We start from the raw sequence: 23,612 nt of genomic DNA on the forward strand, positions 1-23,612 counted from the left end.
GCCAGGGTGCTGATGCTCACTTGGGCAGAAGGGGAGGCACAAGTGACGTGGATGTCAGATCCACGGCGTGTGACAGCACAGGGGGAGCCAGGGCGGTGCAAGGTGGCTGGGTCTGGGTGTCCCAAACCCAGGGTGCCTGTGCCCTCCTCTGCCCTGGGGCACAAAGCCGTCCACGTTTCTGCAGCGAGCATCAGCCCTTGCAGGACAGACGATATTCAAGGAGCTGGACGAGCTGTTTATTCACTTACAATTAAGTTGTGACGTCCGCTTGCATCTGGCTCTAAGCGAGCAGCCGTTTGCCAGCCCTGGCACATCGGTGACCTTAGGGGAAGGCAGGCGAATAGCTCCGCCGGTAATTCTCCCCAGGGACTGGCTGAGGGTCAGCAGGCAGGCCGACTTGGGAAGAATTGCTCCACATCCCACCTGCGCCGCTCTCCCCATCTGGCTTGGTGCACAAACAAAGGCAGCGCAGACACCCGTGGCTCGCGAGTCTGTCCTGGGGCCAGGCTGCTGAGCCTGGGGCCTCGCGAGGGGGAAGAGAAAAAAATAATAATAATAAAAGAGAAAGAAGGGCCTCCCGGGCTGAAATGAGAGAAAAGTCAGACTGTTGGCAGAAGGAGGGGAGTCCTCCTAAACAAAATGGGTGAAAAAGTTATCCAAACAGAGGCGGAGGAATGGCCGGAGGAGACGGAGACCCCGCAGCCTCTCGCCTCCCCAGGAGCCTGCAGTGCGTTTGGCTGGGCTGGCACTGCCGCAGGATGGGCGCAGGGACTGGGACACGCTGCGGGGCGGGTGGCAGCGGGGCGGCCAAACCCACCCCAGAGCCACCGGGGAGATTGTTCCCTCGTGAGGAAACGCGGGCGCTGCCTGGGGCCGTGGCAGTGCTGAGCCCCAGCTGTGCCGTGAGCTTACTTGCAGGGTTTTCTGTGATTGACAGGCTGGCTTCTGGTATTTTCACCCCTCCGTCCATCTCAGGAGTTTCAGCATCCATTTGAAGTCAGGGATAAAGAGCAGGAGCCCAGAGTGGGGCACCCCCAGCGCGTTTACAGCAATCCTCCCCATCCGCCCCAGCCCCAGAGCACCTCCTGGGTTCCCACAAAAACACAGGACCTGTGCTCTGTGTAAAGGAGCTGGAGGATGCCCCGCAGGAGCCGCGGTGAAGGTGTCTGGTCCCCAGTACCCTGCACGGACACTCAGCGAGAAGGGAGAGAGGTCACGGGGCTGGGGGGGACGTTCAGCCTCCGCTCCAGCACCTGCTCAGGGCTGTAGGATGGAAACTGCCCCCCCAGCAGAGCCTGCCACTCCGGGCACACTGGTGCTAAGACACGGCAAATGTTTGTGAGAGGACATGGGATGGAGAGGGGGATGCCCAGGAAGGGGCCCAGGGCCTCCTGACTTCCAGGAGCGAGAAGAGGAGCCTGTCTCTGCTTTTCCCCTCCCAGTGAGACCAGTGCAATCAGGGCAAATGTCCCTAACCCCAGCACAGCCAGCACTGCTCCTTCCTATTTCAGGAGAGGCTCTCGGTGCCAGGGATGCCTTGGCTGGGTGCTTTCAGCAGGCAGCAGCGCATAATCGGGGTGAGCTCAGTAAAGCAGCTTTGGAAATTAGCTGAAAAATGTGAGAGGTCAGAGCTGCTACGGCATTTTGGTCAGATGCGGTGAATAGTTTCAGCTGAAGAACATGAAAGTAGGCAGAATTTCTAAATATTTGCACTTTTCATTGTAAAATTGATTTAATTTTTATAGGCTTCCATTCTATATGACCCCTACTGAGCTTTTTTCCCCTGGAATACTCACATCAGCTACTATTTAACACTTCTGTCTCTTCCTTGTCCATTGCACGAGGGCTGTCAAGGGCAGGCAGTGTTGGGACACCACCACAGCCATGTGCTTTCCGTGGTCCCCTTCCCTTCCCCACTCCCACCGTCCCCACCACTTGCTCACAGGGGCTGTAACGCCAGGGCCGGTGGGGCAGCACCTACAGGGGCAAGAAACAGCTGAGTAGGATCTGGCTACACCCAGGAATAAGCACCGGTATTTAGACGGGAAGCAAAAGGGCCAAACATTTAGCTGCCTGGGACGGATCCTGAGTGCTGGAGTTGGTGGAGTTTCTTTGTGGCTGGGCTCAGCAGAGCCGGGGATGCTCTGATCACACCGAGATGTGCGACTTCCACTGCTCCGGGGCAGCCCCTGGCTGCTATCGGAAACACATCGGTGCTTTTATAAAGGGGAGCGAGAACAGCAGTGCTGCTGTCACCGGGCAGTGAGACCCAGCTCTGGCAGGGGAGCCTCAGACTCACTTTGAGCCCCCCGAGGCAGGTGGAGGCCCGCTCTCCAGAGGGATGGGTCGCCCAGAACTGAGAACTTGAAGTGAGCGCAAAGGGGTGGTGAGGGATGGTGATCCTGCAGCCAGAGAAGCCCGTTTCCTGTAAATATTTCCTGTAAACACAGCAATACTTGCAGCAGGAGCAGGGCCAGCGGCGGCAGACAGGGTAGTTCACGGGGCAGAGCAGGGCGAGCGTCTGGAAGTGTCGGAGTTAGAGCGTGGCAAACACTGCAAAAAAAAACATCCCTGACTGTTTGTGTTCAAGCTCCTTCTCTGTTTGCTTTCCTCAAATATTCGAGCAAACAAATTTCCTGGCAGAAATGTTTGTGGAAACAGCAAATGTTGCAGAATTTTCATGGAAGGCGTATTTCGAGGCAGTGGCTGTATCGCGAACCCGGACCTGACAGCTCTGCTCACCGGCGCTGGGCACAGGCACCAAATTTCCACCGGCGTCCCTGAGCTAAGCCAGGTCCCAGAAGCAATTACTCCCCAAAATAACTCATGTCCAAGCTTCGGCCTGAGCATCAACAGAAATCACTTAGCAAATCCCTTCAGGAAATGCAAGCCTCAAAAAAATAACGTGCTCGAGACAACGCGCCAAAGCTCCACGCGAAGCAGCTTCACGCAGAGCTGCAGCTAAGGAAAGGCACCAGCAGCCGAGGGGCAGACCCCGGCTCAAAAAGCCGCGTGTCTGCGTGGCCGGACCGGATCGCTATCCCAAAATGCTGCAGCCACTAGAGGGACTCTGGCTGCATCCCGTGGGACCAGGAGCCCCAGCACCGAGGGGCGGATGGGGACCATCAGCGTGGGCTCAGCCCTCCAAGGCCCCCACGCGGAGGTGTCCCCGGGGGCTCGGCGGGCGCTGGCATCTCCCCAGGGGAAGAGGAGTGGAAGTGGGGACGGTGACAAATGGGCCACCATGTGGGCTGCCTCCTCCATGACAATGCGCTGGGGGCTCCGACACCTTCTCCAGACATCCAAGCTGCTTTTGCACGCTGGTTTTCATCGCAGCCCTACGAGGGCTCCCCCCTCACCTTGCTCATCCCACCCCAGGCTGCCAGGACACAAACCCCCGGCAGCACCTTCCTTGCTGCTTTGCCCACGTACCCCAAAACTCAGCCAGGCTCAGCTCCTGCCACTGAGCCTGGGCACCCGAGCCCACCAGCGAGGGACCAGCGGGTGTCTTGCACCTGCCTCCGCGTGGGAAAGCTGTCCTGGCCGTCCTGGCCATGGGTGTGTGCAAGATTTTATAGGTGATAGCCCCTGGGAAAGGGGGAAAAGCAGGGAGAGCTGTACACTCAGCTTCCTGGCGTGGCTCTGCGCTCTGCTTAAGAGCGCCAATGTCAACAGATAGACCTGGAGGAAGGAGCGAAACCAAATACACGGGCACTTCTCAGAACAAGAGCTGTAAAACCTGCGCAAACCTGAACAAGTGGCACGACACTCTTTTTATATGGTAAGAATCAATAGTCGAGCCCACTCAACATGTTTGCCGACACATAAATGACAGCCACCATGCTGCATTTATGGCCCAGCGCCTTCAGCGGAGCTGGCAGAGCTCAGCTCCCACCGCCGCGCTCGGTCACCTCTCACCCTCTCCGCTCTGACGAAATGCTCCAAATTTTGCAGCACGGTCCCTGCAGCCTTGACTCCACGTGAGAAGCTTCTGCTCCTCCTTCCACCACACCAGCCCGCTCCACATTTCCAGAGGATGCACAAGTCCCGCGCCCTGCCCTGCCCTGTCTGTAGGGGAACCAGGGCCCACCCCACTGCCCTGGTGAGACGCGGCAGCCCCGGCACATTGGTGGTCACCCCAAGGAAATTCAGCCACAGGCTGCAAGGCTGGACAAGGTCGGGTTAATGGATAGGGCAACAGCAGGGGACAGCAGAAGGCATAAAAAACCCAAGTGCCCCACGGAAAAACTCCCCTGCCCTGTGCTGTGGGTCCCCAAAGGGACCGGCACTGGCAGGGCAAAGGCAGCACCAGGAAGTCAGGGTGGGGTAGGGAGGCAGGAGGGGAGGGGGGCAAGCAGCAGGGCTTTAGATCCACAACCCTGTCTGCTCCCCCTGCCTTGGAGGGCTGAGGTCAAGGAGTAAATGGTGGTGGCTTGGTCCCCACGGGGACATCCTGGTGGAGGCAGAGGCGGGTGCTGCCCGCAGCTCCATCCCTGGGTGTGTGCCTGGTGACTGCCACCGTCTGGGAGAAATCTCTGTGTACTGGGTGTGTTTCCCTGCTACAGGAGTTAACACACCGGTGTGGAAACAGACGGGTGAAGGGAGGTGTCACGGGGTTACGCGCAGTTCAGAGCCGGCCCTGCCCTCCAGGCAGCACGACGCTGCTCCCAGCCCCGCACAGACGCGCTGGGCATCTGTGCCCATCACCAGCCAGCATGGGGCATGGGTACGGACCTGCTGGGCTGGGGTCCCCTCCCCGGCTTCCTTGGAGGGACTCAGGCTGTCCCTCCAGGCCCCACATCTCACATCCATCGCACTTCTTGAAACCTCAAAGCCAAACTGAAACTTGCCTTCCCCTCCGAACAGCATCTTCTGTTTGTACTGAAACGTCATTCCCCACCCGTGGCTCACCAGGAGCCTTCTGGAAGCCCCTGGCAGCTGTGCTATCAAAATTAATTCTGATGAAGCCCAGGGTGGGAGCAGAGGCTTGCAGAGGTGGGGCAGGGACAGTTTAGTCACGACTTTGCCCATTAGAATTGTGCCTTTGAGAGGGCAGCGAGGGGTCTGGCATCTCTGGGAGAGCAGAAATGAGCTCTCCTCCTCTGCACGGTGAGAGGAGGGGCAGGCTCGGCAGGAGGAAAGCTCTCTGAGGAGGAAGGAAAGTGCAGGAAAGTTTGTGTTTCAGATGGGCTTGGCCATGCCGACAGCTCCTCAAGGTATGGGGGCTGACCAAGGCCACTCTTGCTCCTGGCCCTGATCAGGGTGGCTGCCACACAGCACGCGGATGCATTGCAAAGTCACCTCGTTCTCCGTTTCAGCACTGAATTCTCATTGCTCCGAGCATGTGAAAACTCAGTGAAGTGCTACTCTAATCCCTCACCTAATTTTACTCCTCCAGGCTAAGCAGGGCCACACAGCGCCAGCACACTCCTCGCAGTGGGGAATAATCTCAGCGCTCAGCAGCTTCTGTGCTCCCCGCTGGACCTGGGCCATCGAGTCAACACGAGTGTTGTAGCAGCAATATCTCCAGAAAAAAAAAGTAGAAAATTCAGTGCTGCAATGGCAGAGAGGGTTCTCTTCTGGTACTTGGAAAATCCCTATTCTTCCCGGTGGGCTCGACTCGGCTTGGCCACGGTGTAAGGCACGCCCAGGGACCATGCTAGCCAAAAGCTCAGGCTGCCGGGGACATGGAGACTCCTCAACTGCCCTCCAAGAGGAGCTGGGTGAACCAATACGCACGGTCTGTTAAGAAACCTCAGCCCTGAGAGCCTTCCAGGTCCCAGTTTCTTTAGGAGAGGAGGGCTCTGACACAGGGCAGCAGAGCTCCCACGGCGCTGACACCAGGGCCATTTGAATCATCGGAGCTGCTGCCCAGGGCTTTGCAAGACAGAAAGCTACAGGCTGCCCAAAGGTGGGGAGCACCACGCACACGGCTCCCCGCCTGCTAACCCGCTGTGCCTTCGCACCTCCCTTCTCCTCCTCTTGTAATGGCAGCTGCCTGACATCGATTGCCCATGCGCGGCTGGGAGGTGAAACAAAGGTTGTTTCTCAAGGATATCGTGTTATGGGTATTTATATAGAAACACTTTAAAGCGAAAGCTCCCAGCCTCTCCCCACAGAGCCTGACCTGCTCCTGTTGTTAAACGTGCCCAGGCACATTTTGCGGTGCAGCCTCCAAAGCTGCACGTGCAATCGGGCCCCCTGCCCTGCAGAAACGCAGCAGCAGGCCAGAGACCAGGGCGAGGGCACCTCAGAAAGGTGGCTCAGAAAGCACCGAGCATCGCTCTGGGCACCAACAGCAGGGCACAGACCCAGAGCCACCTTATAATTCCCCTCCAGGCAGCGGCCAGAACCCTTTAAAACCTGCAGCTCTGCAGCACAAACTCCTGCTCCCCATCAAATCTCATTGTGACCAGCATTAAGGGATTAGCCGAGCCCTGCTGCCACACGGCAGCCAGCTCCCCCAGCGCCCGCTCGGGCATGGCTCTCACCCCACATCCCACTGGGGGCTCGCCGGGTGCGCGGCCCCGTGCGAGGGCAAGACTCCCCTAGCTCTGCCTGCAGAGCCGGGCACCCCTGGAAGATGCATGGCAGCAGATACCACCTGCTCCAGGAAACACCAGGTACCCCTACGTGTTCCCAAAGGTTCTCTTAGTGGGAAGAGAGCTGGCTCTGTGCGCTGCTCCCTTGCCCCAGCACCCACGGGGACCGTGGTGCAGAGGAGCGGGGCGAGGGGAGAGACAGCGAGGAGGTTTCCTGGAGTCGGGGTGCTCATGGGGAAATCCTGGGGGTCCCTCTTGCATGAGCAATTCCCTGCAAGCAGGTCTTGTGCTTGCAGAGGCTGCTCCAGCATAATTCATGCCCCCTGCGTGTCCCCAGCCACCACGCCACGGGACGGGCTCCCCACACCAGTGCTGTGCTGGGAGCTGCTTGGGGAGCCACGAGCTGGGAGCTGCTCCCAGCAAATACCTGCACTCTTTATCAGCTGATGATTGATTTAGAAAAGTTCATGGCTTTGGCATTCCATGATACGTTTACTAGAAATGGTTCATTTCCTCAAATGATGTAGTTTATGGTCATAATATATTTTAATTTCTTTATGGCAGAAGAGGCCAATGGCACTGGGTCCTGCAGGATTGTAAAGGGACAAATAATAATGTTATTCTCTCTTGGAGACATAGGTCAAATACTCAAAGGGGAATTAGCAGTTTGCCATGCTGTTTGTTTGCTGTGAGCCAGGCGGTTGGTGGTGTCCTGGCCGTGCGGTTTTGGGACTGGTGAGATAAGTAATTCCCTCCCTTTGCTGCCACCCCACGCAACAAAACTTGCACGTAGAAAGTTCAGATATGTCCGTACCTTGCTATCTCCTGCAGTTTTTTATTTCTGTGGCAGTAAACAGGACAGGAGAATTACGTAGATGAGTGTCGTGGCGTCCATGGGCTGCAGGTGCTGCCAGCAAGCTCCCAGTGATTGTTTTGTGTCCATTTTCTCCTCTGGCACTTGTTTCCTTAGGAGACTGAGGACATCAGGGCCAGTCCAGGCTATTTGATCACTCTGCACACTCCTGTGGAGAAAAAGCATTTTGCACTAACTTGTTTCTGACTCCAGAAACTAGAATCTCTCAAATCTTACCCATCCTCCAAGCACACAGGTTTAGACCATCCCTCCACCCCCTCCTGATGCCTGCAGCTCTTCAAACCCTGACTAGTTTTGCAGTTGTTTGCCTTAATTTCATCAGCCCCCCGCCCCGGAGCTAGTGAGGGCCGATCCCGAGCGTCCCAGCAGTGACTGGAGGTCACTTCCAGCAGGCATGGCGTGCTGATGAAATCCACCTTTGCAAAAAGATAAATTAAAAAAAAAAAAAAAAAAGCAAAACTTGCTTTGTAACCTTTGTTGATTTTGGCTGTTCTCCTCCTCAGCCTATTTCTCCACCGGCTGGATCAATTCTGGGGCTGTTCCATGTGTAGAAGGAACATCGGGTATAAAGTCAATGAAACCTAAAAGCGCTGCAAACAGCTGGCAGGGGTGCACGGACAGCCCGGGTTGTCTGCCAGGCCATAGGCTGTGTAGGGATCTTTTACCCTGGGAAACTATAGGATTACTTCAATTCCAAAGGGATCGCATTCACCTGTTGAACAAGTTCTCTAAAGGTCCAGGCGTGTGCTGCCAAGCTCCCTGTCACGCTAAATGTGTGAGCTGGCAAGGCACGGAGCGATAGGTGCTCCTTGCTCCCTGCTGAACACAGCTCTGCAGAAAATCTGACAGCAAACTTTCCTTCCAGTGCCACTGCTTCCCCACGGCTTCTGTTCCCCTACAGATTGGGGCTGAAATGGTTGGGATTCGGGCTGAGCAGCTGCCAGTGCAGACCGTGAATCTGGACCGTCACGTGGCAAGGTGGCTCTGGAGCTTTTCTTGATTTCCTCCTGAGCAGGCAGGAGAGTATTTTGCTGGAAAGCTTCCGGGTTTCCGTTCGGTTGTGTTTGGGATCTGACGCAATGGTCACAGATTATAGGGATTTGGGTGGGGCAGCAGGAATCGGAGGTGGATGCTGTAACTTGGGCCAAGCTGCAGGCCGCGGTGTGATGGGATAAGATGAAATTAATAGTTCCTCTTCCTCGCTTGGGCTCGTTGCTTGATTTTGCGCAAAAACACACCGGCCAGATTTTCAGAGCCAGAAGCACACGCTTGTGGCTACCGACACGCAGACACCGTTCTCGAGGGCTGCCATGTAGCCAGAGCGATTGCAAATACAAACAAGATAGGCAAATTCACTGACATTTCTGAGGGCAGCTGCCATGTTGAAAACAGCTCCAACTTTCTTTGTTTCTACTGTCCTTGCAAAACAACAGCTCCTAAGAGTACCAATAATTACTTCCTCAAGTGCTCAGAGCCTTTGTTAGTCAGCATAATAAACCCCTTTCTGATCCCGGGATGAAAGGCACGCACGGTGTTATCACTAAAGCAGTATATGCCGAAATGCTCTGTCTGTCCCCGTGTTTGCAGTTCTTTTTTTGCCGCTTTCACATAGCAGCTATTTATTTTAGCTCCATTGGTTGCCTCCAGCTCCAACATCCATCCCAGCTTCGGCTGAAATGCACATGTTGCTTTTGGAGACGATTTCAAGCAGAGTCGTCTGCATCCTTTGAAGCACACGTCCAAAAATCGCCTTGGTTCGCTGTACAGTGATTTTATGTCCTGGGGGCCTGGACTGTTCGGGTTGGTTTGGCTACCTTTCACAAATTTTGCACCAGTGAGAAATAACCCGAGTTTGCAGCGAAGCTGTCTGCATCCTCCGTAGCTGTGCCGGGGAGCCCTAAGCACTGCTGCATGTCCCAGGGCTCACCAGTGGCAACGTGCCCGGCGTCTGCTCGGGAGCTGCTCTGCCTTAGCTATTGCACTGTCCCGTGCAGCATCCCAGCTGACACAGCAGCACTGCCCCAAGGCCTCCGAACAACATCTGTCCCAACCACAGCTACAGGAACTTCAGCACTGGGGAGAATTTGTCATTGAACAAAACGCCCGCATCTTGCCCAGGGCACAAATCTCACTCTGACATGTCGCTGTGGTCACCTGCTGGGGCCGGATCTGATCCGCTTCCCGGGTGAGCCATGCCCCACCAAGGGCTCTTCTGTGTGTTGTGCCAGGGCAGGGATGTGCTGCGTGGTGCTGGCAAGGGGCAGACAGACCCTAAACAGCTTCTGGTTAATGATCTGTTTTCCTGGAGACTCCTCTCTGCTGCCGTGGACGTTTTGGGGACTGACACCTGTCCGTGTGTCAGCCAGATGATTGCCTGGAGCTTAAACGAAGATCCTCTGCTTCGACTCGGGGCTTGTTTCAGCTGCGCTGACCTGCAGTCCCCCGCAGCCCCTGCAAATTCCTTGGAGCTGCTTATTAACACGCCGGCAGCTCTGCCCCGTAAGTCATGACTCTCTGCAGTAGAAGGCAAAGGGGCTTGACAGTGTGGCCTAAATATCCCTGTTTACAGAAAGTCTGACAAAACACTAGCCCTTGGCTTTATCTTTCCCCTTTGGAAATAGCCACAGAGCAAATATACTTAAGGCACGAAGGCAGGGGGATTTATATTGACTTTAGAAAAAGCTGTTCTTTAAAAACAGGAAAAAAACCTCATCCTCGAGCTGCGCAGACTGGGTGCTTCACCCAAAAGTCTTGCGTTGAGGCTTAAAGCCTGCCTGCTAATCTGTAGCATTTCTGTGTGAACAAGTCATGCAGTAAACTGCTCTCTGTTAATTTTTTAATGCAGAATAAACAGGTCAAGAAATGATTAGCATGAGAATAAATTGAGCTTAATCAGGAGAATCAGAAAAGATGAGAGGGAAGAGGCAAATTGGAGTTATCAGTTAACCATATGGAGTGGCTTTGCCTCCAAGAGCTAATGTGCCCTCGTGTTTTCCATCCCTTCTGAAGCTGCCTTTTTTTTCCCCCTTCCCTAATTTAAATGATGAGCTAAAATTGCTAGTATAAGCACAATGGAAGCCCTTGTTTCACCTTCTCATTTTCTATGGCTGCCCAAATGAATTGCAGGTGATAAGGCTCCTACCTGGTTATTACAGATGGTCCTTCCCATTCCGCGTTCAGAAAGGAAGATACTGAAGATAAGGTTCAAACGCGCAAAATCCACTTTCTGCAAGTATGAGCGCTCTGTTCTGGTGCAAAAGTTTCGGTGAGATCCTGGCAGATCCAGGGACTGAGTGGAGGCATCCGTGGGCAAGGGGAAACGCAGCCCTCAGGACTGCTTGGAGTGGAGTTTGGTCAGTGGTCGGAGATCTATATTCTCAGATAGGCAGGACTTTGTCCACAAACTGGAATTTGAAATTTCAAAGGGGAAAAAAAAAAAAGCAGAAGGGACCTTTGCATGTGTGGAGATGACTATGCTGGCGACGTTCCCCTGGGACTTTTGGTCTTCGTCTTGCACCTCAGCTTTGTGCTTCCCCACCAGCTTGACTTGGCGATACTGCGGTGGGTTTTGCCGGTGCGGTCCCCGAGCAGCGGCCCTGGGGCTGGCTGTGAAGCCCTGACCTTGTTCAGGGCTTTCCTGGACTGGAGAGATTTCAGACCCGGAGCCCAGCTCTACTTCACTTGCTTGCCAAGGAAAAGCCACTCCAGTTGTGGAGTGACACGGTAGGAGCGATCTGGAGTGGTGGCTGCCAAGTGGCAGCAGAAGCATCGCCAGCGTTCTGCGAGGTTTGTCCCGCTGGCTCCGGGCACTGGCACTTCTGCCAGGGATTTCCTGAGAGTGCAGAGCTGGAACAGGGAAACCCAAAGGTTTGCTCTGAGCAGGAGGCTGGATCGGAGATTTCTGAGGTCCCTTTCAGCTTGAATTGCCTCTTGATCCTACAACACTCTGTGCAAGAAGGGCAGGAGGAGCCCTGTGAGAGGAGCCTGCTCACCCACTTGACGTAAAGAGCTAGCAAGCGTGGAAGCTGATGGTATCCTTCCCATAAATGCTCTATTACAGAGTCTATTCCCCATCCTCATTTACTGAAGGACATAGATCTTATTTTCAGGGAATCCCCTTTTGCTTTAGATTAATTTGCCAAAGACATACAGATAAGGCAGAATTAGTGTCATGAGGTGCTAGAGGGGAAAAAGGCTGAAGGATTTATTGCTCAACTGATAAAAATTAAATAATTACTTATTGCAGAAGGCTTCATGGCCTGAAGCTGTAAAATTTTCCTTTGCAGACATCTTCTGGCATGGGTGGAGGGGACAGAAAAGGGAGAAGGAGATGGCCTGAAAGCTGAAATATGCCTGAGCACCTGGCTTGGAACAGCCTTTGCTTTACCAGGGCTCTGCTTGGGATACAGCATGGGGTCCCTCCGTGCCTGTAGTGCATTGATAAAGCCCCTCTAAAATGTCCTTTCCTTCCTACGGGACATGCCAGCCCTGGGTGCTCTTCCAGCCGTGCTTGTGGCCCTGGAGCACACCCTGCCTTCCCCTGGGTTTACATCCTGGCAGCCCAGCGAGGACAAACAGGCTGTCCCCAGTTGATTGCCAGCTTAGAGTTGTCTCTACCTCAAATAGAAAAACCCCAAACATCTTCCGTAGGGCAGAAGTATTCAAATCAGCCTCCAAACCAGCTTCAAGTCAGCACATCTCCACCCTAAAACAGCTGCAGGCCATTGTGGACCTGTTAACTACTATAGGCCACGACTACATTTGCCAGCTGTCCCAAAAAACCACCATGCAGGGATGTCAGACGGAGACAAGGACTCCCCAGGCAGCCTGTCCCCAGGGGGACATCAGCCTCCTGCAGCAGACGCATTTCCAGCTGGGGGCTCGGCCCCGTGCCGTGAGCCCATCCCCGGGGCAAAGGAAGTGCGCGGTGTCCTTGGTGGTCTGGTCCTTCACCTCTGTGCTAAGACGAGCTTTGTGAGGGTGCACCAGGCAGAGGACACCGGTAACGAGAAAACAACAGTCAACACAAGCCTGCGGACGGAAAGCTCCACGTCCCATTGACAGCTCCCTGCCTCGTGAGCCACCTAATGCTCTCCAAACTTCCCCGCTCCTTATCTGCCTCTCTCACACACACGCTGCCTCCCCGTCTTCTATTCCCGGCCCTCTTAATCCTTCCTGCCCTAGAAGCAAACGGCCTTTGCAGCCCTATTTTGTCAGCAGGCTATTTAAGCAAAAGGCTTGTTTTGCTGAACAGAGCAGAACAGACCATGCTTTTATGATATTTTACTAGACACCGCGGCAAATCCTGCACATATTTGACCTAGTGTCTGTAGCATTTATCTAATCAAAGGGATCACTGTGGCCCGAGCAGGACTGGGACGGAGGGCCCTGAAATGAGGCCACAGCAGGGCTACACTCCACCTTACCATCTACACCCTGGTGCACATCATTAAATTCATTTTTAGCCCAGGACTGTTCCTGCCGAATGAAAGTACAGCCAGCCACGTGAGTGCAGAGAGGGTCCAGCCTGTCTCCTGAGAGCACAGAGCAGAGGACTGTTTCCCCTGCAGTAAAGGATCACTTGTCGCCAGTCCCAAATAGGAAATCAGGGGCTTTCCCCTGTTCCCCGCTTTGCTCCTGCAGATCTGTCGCCCAAAGGTAAAAGTGCTATTTGGAAGTGCTACATACATCCTAATATAGCCACCGTGGTGAGGATGGCTCATGGAGCCGGGGCTGTATTGGTGCACCCAGGAGGCACAAATACAAACATGTTTCAATCCCAAATTGGCAGCGTGGACCCAGCCGATTGTGAAATCAGGGATGTTTCCAGTGCAGAGCAAACTGATACTGAATCATCAGTTGCTTGTTTTCCTGAGCAATCCAGCTGACGCCATTCAGTGATCAATTAAATACCTGCTTGTTGATCTTGCATTTTTAGGTGCTGCAAATTACACTGGAACTTGTCAGTCCCGGAGAGGGCTGACATGCCCTGGGTGAGCTGGGGCTCGGCGAGCACGAGCTCTGCCGCTTGTGTGCCCCCGGGGTCTGCCCCGAGGTGTCGGCCATGCCGGCAGGCTGGAGGCCTGTAAGGCAGCGGAGGTTGAACCCACAGAAGGAAACTCCACACCGCAGAGCAAAGCCCTGCTGAGCTGTAAAACGCCCAATGAAACTTTTAAGACGTGTCAGTCAAAGCGGGGCCGGGGTGTGTCTGACACCGGGTGGCTCCAACGCCGGGATGAAGGGGACAGGAGCGGGCCCGGCCGTGCCCTGGGTGCCCGCGCCAGCCCCGGCCTGGCTCGGCCCCTCGCTCGCCGCTCCGCTTGCGTGCCTGGCGCTCGGCAAACCCTCACCCCGAAGGTTGTTTGGTCACGGCTGCAGAGTGGGACCTGTTTATAGGGCACTCAGCCCCTGTAAAACTGGGTTTATAGGGAAGTAAAATGAGCCCTACGTTGTTACTTTGCATAGCAACGTGTAAATTGCAATGCAGGCGCTGACCTTCTCGGAGAGGAAAGGGAGAAAAAAGGAAGAGCTGTGGGAGGGAGGGAGCGAGAAGGGGAAATCGGGGGGCGAAGGCAACGAACGGTGGAGAGGGGAAGGCGATGACAGAAGTGAAGAGCAGCCTTGTTCTCTAGGCAGGGTTTTTTCCAAGTTTTCCACCCCAGGTACAATTAAGACCAACAGCAGCAGCTCGGCATCAAGGTCAATATCCCCAGGAAGGTGTTTCCTGGGTGGCGAGCGCCTTCTCTCGCGGTCCTGCGTGTGCCTGGGGCTGAAACGAGCACAGCGCCTCAAGATTCAATAATAAACAGTCAACAAGAATCACTGCTGCTCCACCAAAAAAAAAAAAAAAACAGCCTAGCAGCGTTCAGCAGTGGGTGAGATGATTAAAGATTAACCCCCTGCCTCCTGCCTCCACCCCTCTGGGGAGTATAGGCCTTGAGGCTCAGCAAATCCTTTCAGAGAAATATTTGAAATAAAAGACAACAGATAGGGGACGCAGCGAAGGCAGAGAGAGGCATAAGGGCCAATAGCCTCGGACAAGGGAATCAGTACAATCTGGCCCGTGTTTGCCGATGATAATGCGCCTTTCCAAAGCCCTGATAGACATGGAGATGGCAGATTATAGCGCGGCACTGGACCCGGCGTATACCACTCTGGAGTTCGAGAACATGCAGGTGCTGGCTATGGGCAACGGTAAGTCCCCACGCCGCCTCCTCTCCTGAGGGAGGACGAGTCCCCGAGGTGGTCGCCGAATCGCTCCTGGGGAGGGCTGGGGCACCGCGGGGCGCTCTGCTGCGTGGCTCGTGGGGGCTTCTTGCTTTACCCGGAGAGAAATAGAGGTGGTGGAGCGGTGCCGGGCATGGGAGGGATGGTGCCCAGATACCTCGGGGATGGGCGCGCAACAAGAGCGCGGTGGGATTAGTGGTCCACAACGGACATCCAGCCACGGCCCAGGGCCTGAGCTGAGGACAGGTGGGTCTCACTGCCCACAGGCTCCGAAAGAAAGAAAAAACCCCAAAGCTGCAAACTGAAATGCTGCCTACCGCTCACCAGAAACTCCACAGAGCCCGTGACTCAAGCGGAAAGCCAGTCCCATCCCAGGAGTGGCTGTAGCTAGGTTTTCCCCAGCCCAGAAAGCTTCTTAGTGCCTGGTGAGGGTGGAAATCACTTTAAAAAAGTGATTCGAGTGCTGCCCCAGGAGCTGCCCTGAGGCCACTGCCCTTCTCTGTGCAGTGCTGGGTGGGAGCGTGGTCCCTGGAGCACTGCGGGGCCGGGGGGCTTGGCCTGGCTGGGAGGGGAGCAAGCAGAGCTGGCAGGGGGTGATGAGAGCTCCCATCCCTTCAGGAAGGTGAAGTCACACTTAACCCACCAGGATTTGCAATACTGGCCCACCCGTTTGGGGACCAAGGAATCCTGTTGATTAATGCTCGGCAATAAGAGGAGATTCCTCTCCCAGTCTCCCTAACATCTCTCTAAATACGTGTTAATGACTAAACAAGTAACACTGCAGAAAATGACTCCCTGAGCCCTTTCCTCTTGCTCGCCGTATCACCGAGGCTGCTCGGGCACCCCTGTCCTGGCAGGACCGTGCCAGCAGCACAGATCTTCCCCCAGCTTCAGCTCCGCTCCCCGCAGATGTCGCATCGTGGTGCCGAAACCATGCAACCACCTCCCCCTGCCCTCTGTGCCCAGGGCTGTCCATACCCACCTGAAGGGCTTGGGGCTGAAAGCAGCCCCCTTGGGCTCTGCCAGCACCCACCGGGACCTTTGAGGACAAGCCCAGGCTTTGCTCCCTGTGCTCCTTTCCTAGACAGCACACAGAGGTTTGTGTGTGTGGGGGGAAACCAGAAAAGCTCACCCTGTACTGGACTGTGAGCGGGGGCTCCATGAGGCAGAGGGACTCAGGAATTTCATACAGCTAGCTCAGGGGCAGCACGAAACGTGCCCTAGGGGCAGGTGAGTCAGCTGCGTTACAAGGCACTGACACCTCTCCTCCTCGTATGCCTAGATCCCGGTGAGGGGCTGGTCTCACCCCAGGGCAACTGCCCACGGAGTGCCAGAGAGCTCGGCTGGTGGCCTGTGGGGCTCCCCGGCTCTAGCCTGGGGTGGCCACTCAGCCCTGGGAAGTTTGCCACTGTCCCACTACAAACACGTCCTGCGTTCGGGCTGGCTTGGGAACCCCAAGTTGCTCCTGTCACCCTAACTCAGCTGTGAGGTCACAAACTGTGTTGTTGTTTTTTCCTTCCTCCATTTACTTTAACTCCAAACCTATGTCCATTGAACTCCCTTCAATGCAGCAGCCAAAAGCACATATTTTTGGCACTACAAAAATAAACTTGATAGGAAAATTATCCATTAGCTCACCAAAAATGGAACCAGTTCCTATCAGATGAAGATTTCTCCAGTAACAGTACCAGTTTCTCCTATTATATACTCCTCTGTTTAGAGCATGATACCCCACTAGGAGGGATGTATCTGGGCTGTCACTGATAGACAAGCATTGTGATTATGGGCGCACTATCTCTTTTATCCTCTGTTGCAAACTCTATATCTAAACATAGGAAGCAAACTGAAAAGCTAACTTTCTGGAACAACATTGAGGCAGCTGAGCCCTCAGGATGCATTCAGAGGAAGGTTTTTGGAGGCAAGCTGTTTTTTTGTTTTTTTTTTTGAGGCAAGGGACACATAGGCACAGGGGAAGGGGCTCGGGGTGCTGGGAGCAGGGGAAGGAGCTTCCCGAGCAGGCAGGACAGCACGTACAAGAACACAGCTCCTCCAGCCCCGAGGTACAGCCGGGTGTGCCAGGCTCAGAGAGGGAGCAAACTGTGACTCAGGAAAGCAATATAGGAGGGACACAAGGAACCAGAAAGCAAGCAGGGAAATGAAAACTGCTGCCAGAGCCAGGGGAGGGCTGGCTCGAGACGCCCTATGTGAGCTCACTGCCAGGGTCACAGCATCCACTCCCAGCTATTTGTGCCCACGCATCTACACCAAGGGAAGGCACGAGGATGCTGTGCACCTCCCCATACTAAATAAAAGCTAATATTAAAGTCCCAGGAGTGTTACCTTAGCCTTCCCCCAGCACACAGTCTCCAGCTAGCAAAGGCAGCTGTCCTAGGACCAGCCTTTTTATAGCCCCCAGCCCCCCTGCAGCCCCTTTCTGGTGGGTGCCAAGTGGGAGCAGCTGTGGTCCTCCCCAGGCAAGCATTAACTGTGTCCTGCCAAATCCAGGAGAAGCATGGCGAGGGAGAAGGCAAGAGGGGGATCAGGAGTACAGAGCTGTTCCCCACACACCTGGGGAGATCAGGGCTCACCCTCAGCGACTGACTGTCCGGCCTCCAGAAATGGGGGGTGAATGTCCTCTGGGGAGCCCCACTCATTGTGCAATGCCCATCTCTGTGTTATGGGATGCCGGCAGGGTCACGAGTGGCGCCTGAGGACTTTCTTTTAGTGCCTCTGGCAGAAACTGCTGCTGTCTTGGTCGGAGCCTCCATTGGTCCTGCTGGTCTCCATGACTGTCCTTTGATGGGGGCTGTCGGGATCAATATACTCAGGTATTAAAGTCTCAGCAGGTTTCTATGGCTTTGTAAATCCTGGGTATCATTTGCAAATGGGATTTCCACTGAGGCAGGGGAATGTGCCCATGCTGATACAAGAAAATGTGCACCAGAGGGGACAACTAGATCAACTGAATTACAAGCTGATCCCTTCAGCCTTGAGATTTGTTTGGCTTGCTGGAGGGGTTTTAGTGTGAGGCTTGTATGGTTTTGAGCCTTTCAGGTGTCCTTTCCTACAGAGACTGCTGCAATTCCCCACCCTCCCAAGAAAGCCCTGCACATGCCAGTCCCCTTACAGTTTGTAAGGACTGTGAGACACATCTGTCCCAGCAGTGGTGTTACCAGACTGGAAGATACCCGGCACACAGCCTCCTTCATGTTACAGTGTCGCCCTTTCTTTCTGTGTTAGCTTGCCCAATCCTTCCTTGTACGGGTAGTATTAGCCCATGGGTTTTCCAGCAGAAGCCAGCTGAGCCCGTTGTGCACTGATCGCCTCGTTCAGCTGCAGACATGCTGCGCAGGCTGGAGCTCCGTGCCTGGCAGAGGCTCTGCAGCAAAGGGAGCTGGTCACCTCATTTTTGTAACAGCGTCTGCTCAGGGCTGCCTTGGGCTGTTTCAGGGCTGTAACACAAACACCTTGCTCATAACCCAGCAGCTCACCCTGAGCTGTAATGCCTCAGCTTTAACTCTGCACCAGCTCACTCTCTGGCCACACTGCAGAGGCCCAAAGCATCTGCAAATCCCCCAGGAATTTTGGCTGCGCTCTGTGACAGCTGGGTTTCCGTGTAGTCTGAAGGCGTTGCTGGAGGCAGGCCTTTGGGGAGAGCTGTCTCACCCTGGCACAGCAGCAGCTTGAGCACGTTCAGGCTGCAATGACTCAGGCCGCTCGGAGCACCACCACTCCTCACGCACATCTCTGACAGCCCGCTGCCACACAGCCTGGCTGCAGCTGCCCAGTTCCCCAAAAATCAGGTCTCTCGCTGGAAACTGAGCTCGGAGATGTTGGCTGTCTGTCTCACCCTCTTCTTCCTGTGTCCTTCCCCAAGCAGACACATCTCCATCAGAAGCAGCCAACCTCAACACCTCCAACAGCATCGGGGTGAGCGCGCTGTGTGCCATCTGCGGGGACCGCGCCACGGGGAAGCATTACGGGGCTTCCAGCTGTGATGGCTGCAAAGGCTTCTTCAGGAGGAGCGTCCGGAAGAACCACATGTACTCCTGCAGGTAAGGACAGAGGGGGACGAGATGTGTGGCAGAGGCTAAACAGTCCCCAGCAGCAAAGCTCTGTACAGCAAAGCTCTCAGAGCATGGCAGCATGTTCCTTCATCCCCTTCATCCTCCCTGCATCCTCCACCATATTCCCTGACCTCATCCCCTGGCTGGGAAGGGCCAGAGGCACAGAACAGCTCTCCCTCTGGCATTGCCCTCATGGGATCACTGAGGGAAGACCCTGCGAGCTCATACTTTAGGGACCAAACACATGTTCTTTGCCAACCACAGATGTGACCAAAAAGCCAGGTGGTGCTGGTGGGGAAGCCCCATTTTGAGGGCTGAGCACATTTCTGCCCTGTGCTCTGAGTGCAGCACAAACCCCATTCGCTCCCTGGGAGCACTTAAGTGGCCTCCCTTCCCTTCTCCATCACGAGGTGGAAGTGTGTCTGCCATCTCCCTGCTGCGCTCTCTGAGCACCTAAAGAGGCAACAAGTTGGGTAATGCGGTGTGCACATGGCTGCGCGTCCCGTGACGGGACGAGACATGCGCGCCGCTCGTGCACCTCACACACTTCACCTGGTGCTGCTGGCAGGAGGCCCACGGCTCTCCCATGCCACCAGTGGCTGTGACTTGCCTGCTCGCTGCTCTGAGCGACCGAGACCTGGAGTCGCAGTGGAAATTGAGGAATCCTCAGCTCAGCGTGTCTGACTCCCTCAGGATCTTGGAGTGATCCACTCCTGGTGTCCTGACAGCCACTTGGACAGCGTGAACAGCAACATGACTCTGAAATCTGGGTGACGGAAAGAAGCCCCAGATTTAGCATGTGAAACATATTTTTGCCTGCACCCCAGGGTTATTTAGCCTGGCTGCCCAGGGAGCCCCCTCCACACAGCTCCAGTGAGAAAAGCCCGGGTGCCCCGCTCTTTTGACGCTAGACCTTCTACATAAGTGTTACACAAATGCTTAAAGGGCTGCTTTCAGTCATCCGTTTGAGGAGATCTTGGCTTGGGGCTTCCAGAAGCACAGCAGAAACAAGCCTTTTCAAAAGCTACAGAACTTGGCATGGCTGGGAGCCCTTTCCCAGTTCTGTATGCCTTTGTCTTTGCTTTGCAAGCTCGATCAATCAGCAGCAAATTAGAGCAAATTTGCAAGTGAAATTCCTGCTGCAAATGGCTACCCGGCTTGTGTTGCATATAAGAACCACACATGGGAGATCAGTTTATGTACCCTCACGTGTGATCAATGTGGTAGTACAAGTGTGTAGGGCAGGACCTGGCTGCTTCCCATCTCCTCTCTGAAGCACAGGTGACTGCAGAGCTGTCCAGAGGTCAGGAGCAATCTCCTTGGATCCCACACTACCTTGGGAAGATTCAGGGACTTAAACTCACATCTATCCTTTTTTTAAATTCATAATAAAGGCATTCTTCCTCCCTTCTAACTGGATTCCAGCTTACCATAGAGGTTACCAAGGTGGCTCTGACCCTCCTGGCTCACAATCTGAACTTCCCTGGGGCTTGTTGCTCCATCTCAAGTACCCTCTGCCTCGTGGCCAGCATGTAGAGCAGCAGCCTGAGCTCCTGCGTGTGACTGTCAGATCTAGCTTGTCCTTATTGCTCAGCCAGGGGTAGAGCAGAGGGCTGAGGTGCTCAGTTTTAATCAGTTCAGATTAAAGCAAGCGTGGAAGTGGCACAGACTGGGGCTCCTTTCTCAGGGTGAGCCTCAAGGAATCTGCTCTGAGTGTATCGTGGAGCCTGGGGCTCTGCCTTGTCCTGTCACCTCATTTCTGTAACAGGCTCCGTCTTGCTGCTCCTCACACCTCTGTTTCTTCCCAGGTTTAACAGGCAGTGCGTGGTAGACAAAGACAAAAGAAACCAGTGCCGATACTGCAGGCTTAAGAAGTGCTTCCGAGCAGGAATGAAGAAGGAAGGTGGGTCACGGCGTGGCTTCCCCGTGCTGCCCTCAGCAGCGGTCACGCTGTCTGTCTGTCTGTCTGTCTGTCTGAGGAAGCCCTCGCAGCCAAAGGCCAGTCCCTGCCGGTTCGTGGGCACGCTCGCTCAGCCAGCTTAGCCCTGTCTTCCTTCCATAGTGCTCCCCTCTGCACGGATCCAGGCCTCCATCACTGGGTGTTAGGGGGAGTTTTGTCCCCTCATCATGAGCCCTGCACATGCCCAACCTGCCCTGCTGCCATCTGTACCAGGGCTTTGCAAGCAGCTCTCATCCCAACAGTCAATTAAGCAATTAAGTCAATTAAGGGACCCTGTGTGCTCCTAAATTCAATTTCAGAGGGTCTTTTCAGGGGTCAGCATAGACATAGCCAGGAGGGTGCCACAGGGCCATGCCCATGGCACCCGTGGCTCTTTAGCGCACTCTCACACTGACACACACATCACCTCTGCTCCCACATCTGAGCGACCTGGGAACGCTTCTTAACATCAGTGAGATGCAGGAACTTCAAAGAAGGCCTGGACAAGTTGGAAACACTTTGGGAACATTGCTGTCAGTGCTAGTGCCTAGTCACCATCAGATCCACAGCGGGACAGGTGCCTCCAGCAAAGGGTGCAGCTATCATTTTGCCCCTTTGTTTCCTCATGTGCCTGTAGGTTCTTGTTGGCCCTCTGTAGACAGCTGAGTTTTATCTGATACATCAGCCATGGCAGGAAGGACCCAGAGCAAGGTGGAGCATTTCAACTATACCTCTACTCAAAATGAGTTAAGGCATCCGCCTGCCTGCATGGCCCAGGAGCACCCCACAGACTTGCCTGCATCTCTGTCTCTGCAGTCCTTCTGGGTCCCCTGCCCCGGACACGGCGGGGCAGGATTCACCCCCTGCTCAGCCCTGCTCGCTTCTCAGAAGCACTCACAGCAGCGAGGGCACCTGGGGCTGCCGGTGGTCCCGCTGGTGACCCTGCTGGTGGAGGCACCAAGGCCCTGCCCCGGGAACACTGGTCTGTGGGAAGTTCTCCGAGCAGGAACATTTCACCCCCGTTAAAGCGGATGAGGTGTTGCAAGGAACTGGGCTTGACTTTTCCTGAAGAACATAGGAATCCTCCTCTCCCCGCAGAGCCCGCTCATCCCGTGCCCAGAGCTCTGCTGCTGTCTGTTAATATTCAATAGAAGTTACATTAGGTGCATGACCAGCTAATACTGAGCAAACATTTGGAAAACATCATGGCGTGACTGAACTCGGGGGCCTGCTACTGATAACAAGCGGCATAACCTTGAGAGCTCCTATTTACAGCCGCTGACTGCAGGGCTTTGCTTCTGGCCCAGCCTCATTATTGCTTTTTATCAGGCGGATTTATACATTGAGAACGTATCAATCCAGAGAGCCAAGAGCCTAAGGCAGAGACTGTTCTGTTTCCCCTGCTGTCGATCAATACCTTATTTGAGCAGATGGCTTTGGGTGATTGGCTTGGCCGCGGTGAGTTATGGCCAGCCCACGGCCTCGGAGCAGACAGAGAGGCAAATTCTCCTCCTCAGCATTCCTGCTGCTGCTCCGGCTGCTGCTGCCGCTCAGACTTGGAGCTCAGGTCCTGCTCAAGAGCAGACCAAGCAGGGAGGCATGACGGGGTGATACCTGTCCTGGGACTCTCTTTGTGTTAAGGTATGAGAGCATTGTTGCTCTGGATAGATACATAGGAGCTGTTTTACATTTTCTTTGTTATCGTAGCTGAGAGAGAGGTTTGCAAACTGCACCTACCCAGTGCAGGAGCTTCCCAAATGCAGCTCACAGAAGTCGCATGGACAGACAAAATAGCCGTGCAGGTACTCAACTGCTCAATTTCGCACGTATGGGGGCTCCGTGTGTGAGCATGGCCACAGTCTCAGAGATTCCCCTAAGAGACTGATCCTATATCTTGAAATCAAAAACCTGAGAGCCAGATCCTTTGAAATGAAACTCTCCCGTTGAACTCTGCAGGTTTCGAACCAAGTCCTTGAGCTCTGAAACACCCCAGTCCCAGGAAAGCCTAACAAAGGCAACGCGAAAACAGAATGACTAAATGTAGTCAGCTCTCGCAGGCATCACATCACAACCCAGAGACAGCTGCACCCTGCCCTGCCAGGCAGGGAAGCTGGGAAACTGCAGCTCAGGAAGCAGTCCAAAGCACTGCGAAAGGCAATGCCAAAATACTGTGATAGTTTTTGCTGTGCATTTCCATGAACAACCTGCAGCTGTGCCAAAATACTCTCTTGCAGCTGTACAAAACGAACGGGACCGAATCAGCACCCGGAGATCAAGTTATGAAGACAGCAGCTTGCCCTCCATCAATGTCTTACTGCAGGCAGAAGTCCTGGCACAGCAGGTACCTCTTCTTTCTTCTCTGGCAAATTCACAAGCACCAGGCACTATCTGGCCACTAGGGCCTGGTGAGTGTTTAATAGCTGAGTCCTCAAATCCCTGCCTCTTTTCTAAGCAACTTATCTGCCAACTCAGCGCTGGTTTTTCAAGGCATTTGTTACCTGAAACCTTCCCCTTAATGGTCCTTGGTCTGGAGCTGCGCTGTAATAATAGGCAATGTGGGGCACACGGAGGCTGGAGAGCCTGCTGGAAGAAAACAGGGGAAAGTCATTGCAATCCGAGGAGCTGCAGCAGTCTCTGCCAGCCGAGGGGCTGGCCTTGCACAGGCAGTTTCCTTTCCCCGATGCCTGGTAGGAACTCCTGGTTTCTAGCTTCCTGCACAGTTTCACAAGGAATCGGTTTCGTGCTTTCTTATGCGGATATTCTTTCCAGTGTTTGCTTGAAATTCCTCATTGCCACAAACATGCTGCCAAAACTTATTTCCTAGAGCGTTCACTGAAAAGAGGACTCCAGTTTAAAAGTCTGCACACAGTGTATGTCAAATTGGCTTTGTGTGGGAGGACACAGGACAGGACATGAGTTCACAGGCCATGGCGAGGGCAGGGCTGTGGCTGGAGGCAGGAGCA

The 23,612-nt window shown here is 54.6% G+C and overlaps 1 protein-coding gene and 1 long non-coding RNA gene across 13 annotated transcripts in view; one reads left to right on the plus strand and one right to left on the minus strand.

Annotated features, from left to right (window-relative positions):
- Nucleotides 1-23,612, minus strand: part of LOC310882375 — a 44,632-nt gene that overhangs the window by 4,205 nt on the left and 16,815 nt on the right. Inside the window, exons 3-6 of one of the 9 annotated variants that reach the window (XR_014572911.1) lie at nt 19,321-19,476; nt 18,494-18,692; nt 7,357-7,564; nt 249-2,553 (exon numbers count right to left, since the gene is read on the minus strand). This is a non-coding gene — a long non-coding RNA (uncharacterized lncRNA). The other 8 variants (XR_014572913.1, XR_014572914.1, XR_014572915.1 and 5 more) reach the window with 8 other exon arrangements.
- Nucleotides 1-23,612, plus strand: part of HNF4A (hepatocyte nuclear factor 4 alpha) — a 35,797-nt gene that overhangs the window by 1,766 nt on the left and 10,419 nt on the right. The window contains exons 1-4 of one of the 4 annotated variants that reach the window (XM_083801027.1): nt 14,310-14,610; nt 18,524-18,698; nt 20,519-20,613; nt 22,884-22,990. In XM_083801027.1, the coding sequence (XP_083657153.1) occupies nt 14,490-14,610; nt 18,524-18,698; nt 20,519-20,613; nt 22,884-22,990 (498 nt within the window). In that variant the 5' untranslated portion in view covers nt 14,310-14,489. Of the gene's footprint in view, nt 1-14,309; nt 14,611-18,520; nt 18,699-20,518; nt 20,614-22,883; nt 22,991-23,612 lie in introns of those variants that run through there. The other 3 variants (XM_083801028.1, XM_083801029.1, XM_083801030.1) reach the window with 3 other exon arrangements.

This window comes from Anser anser (assembly GCF_964211835.1).
Source record: "Anser anser genome assembly, chromosome: 16".
NCBI lineage: Eukaryota > Metazoa > Chordata > Aves > Anseriformes > Anatidae > Anser > Anser anser.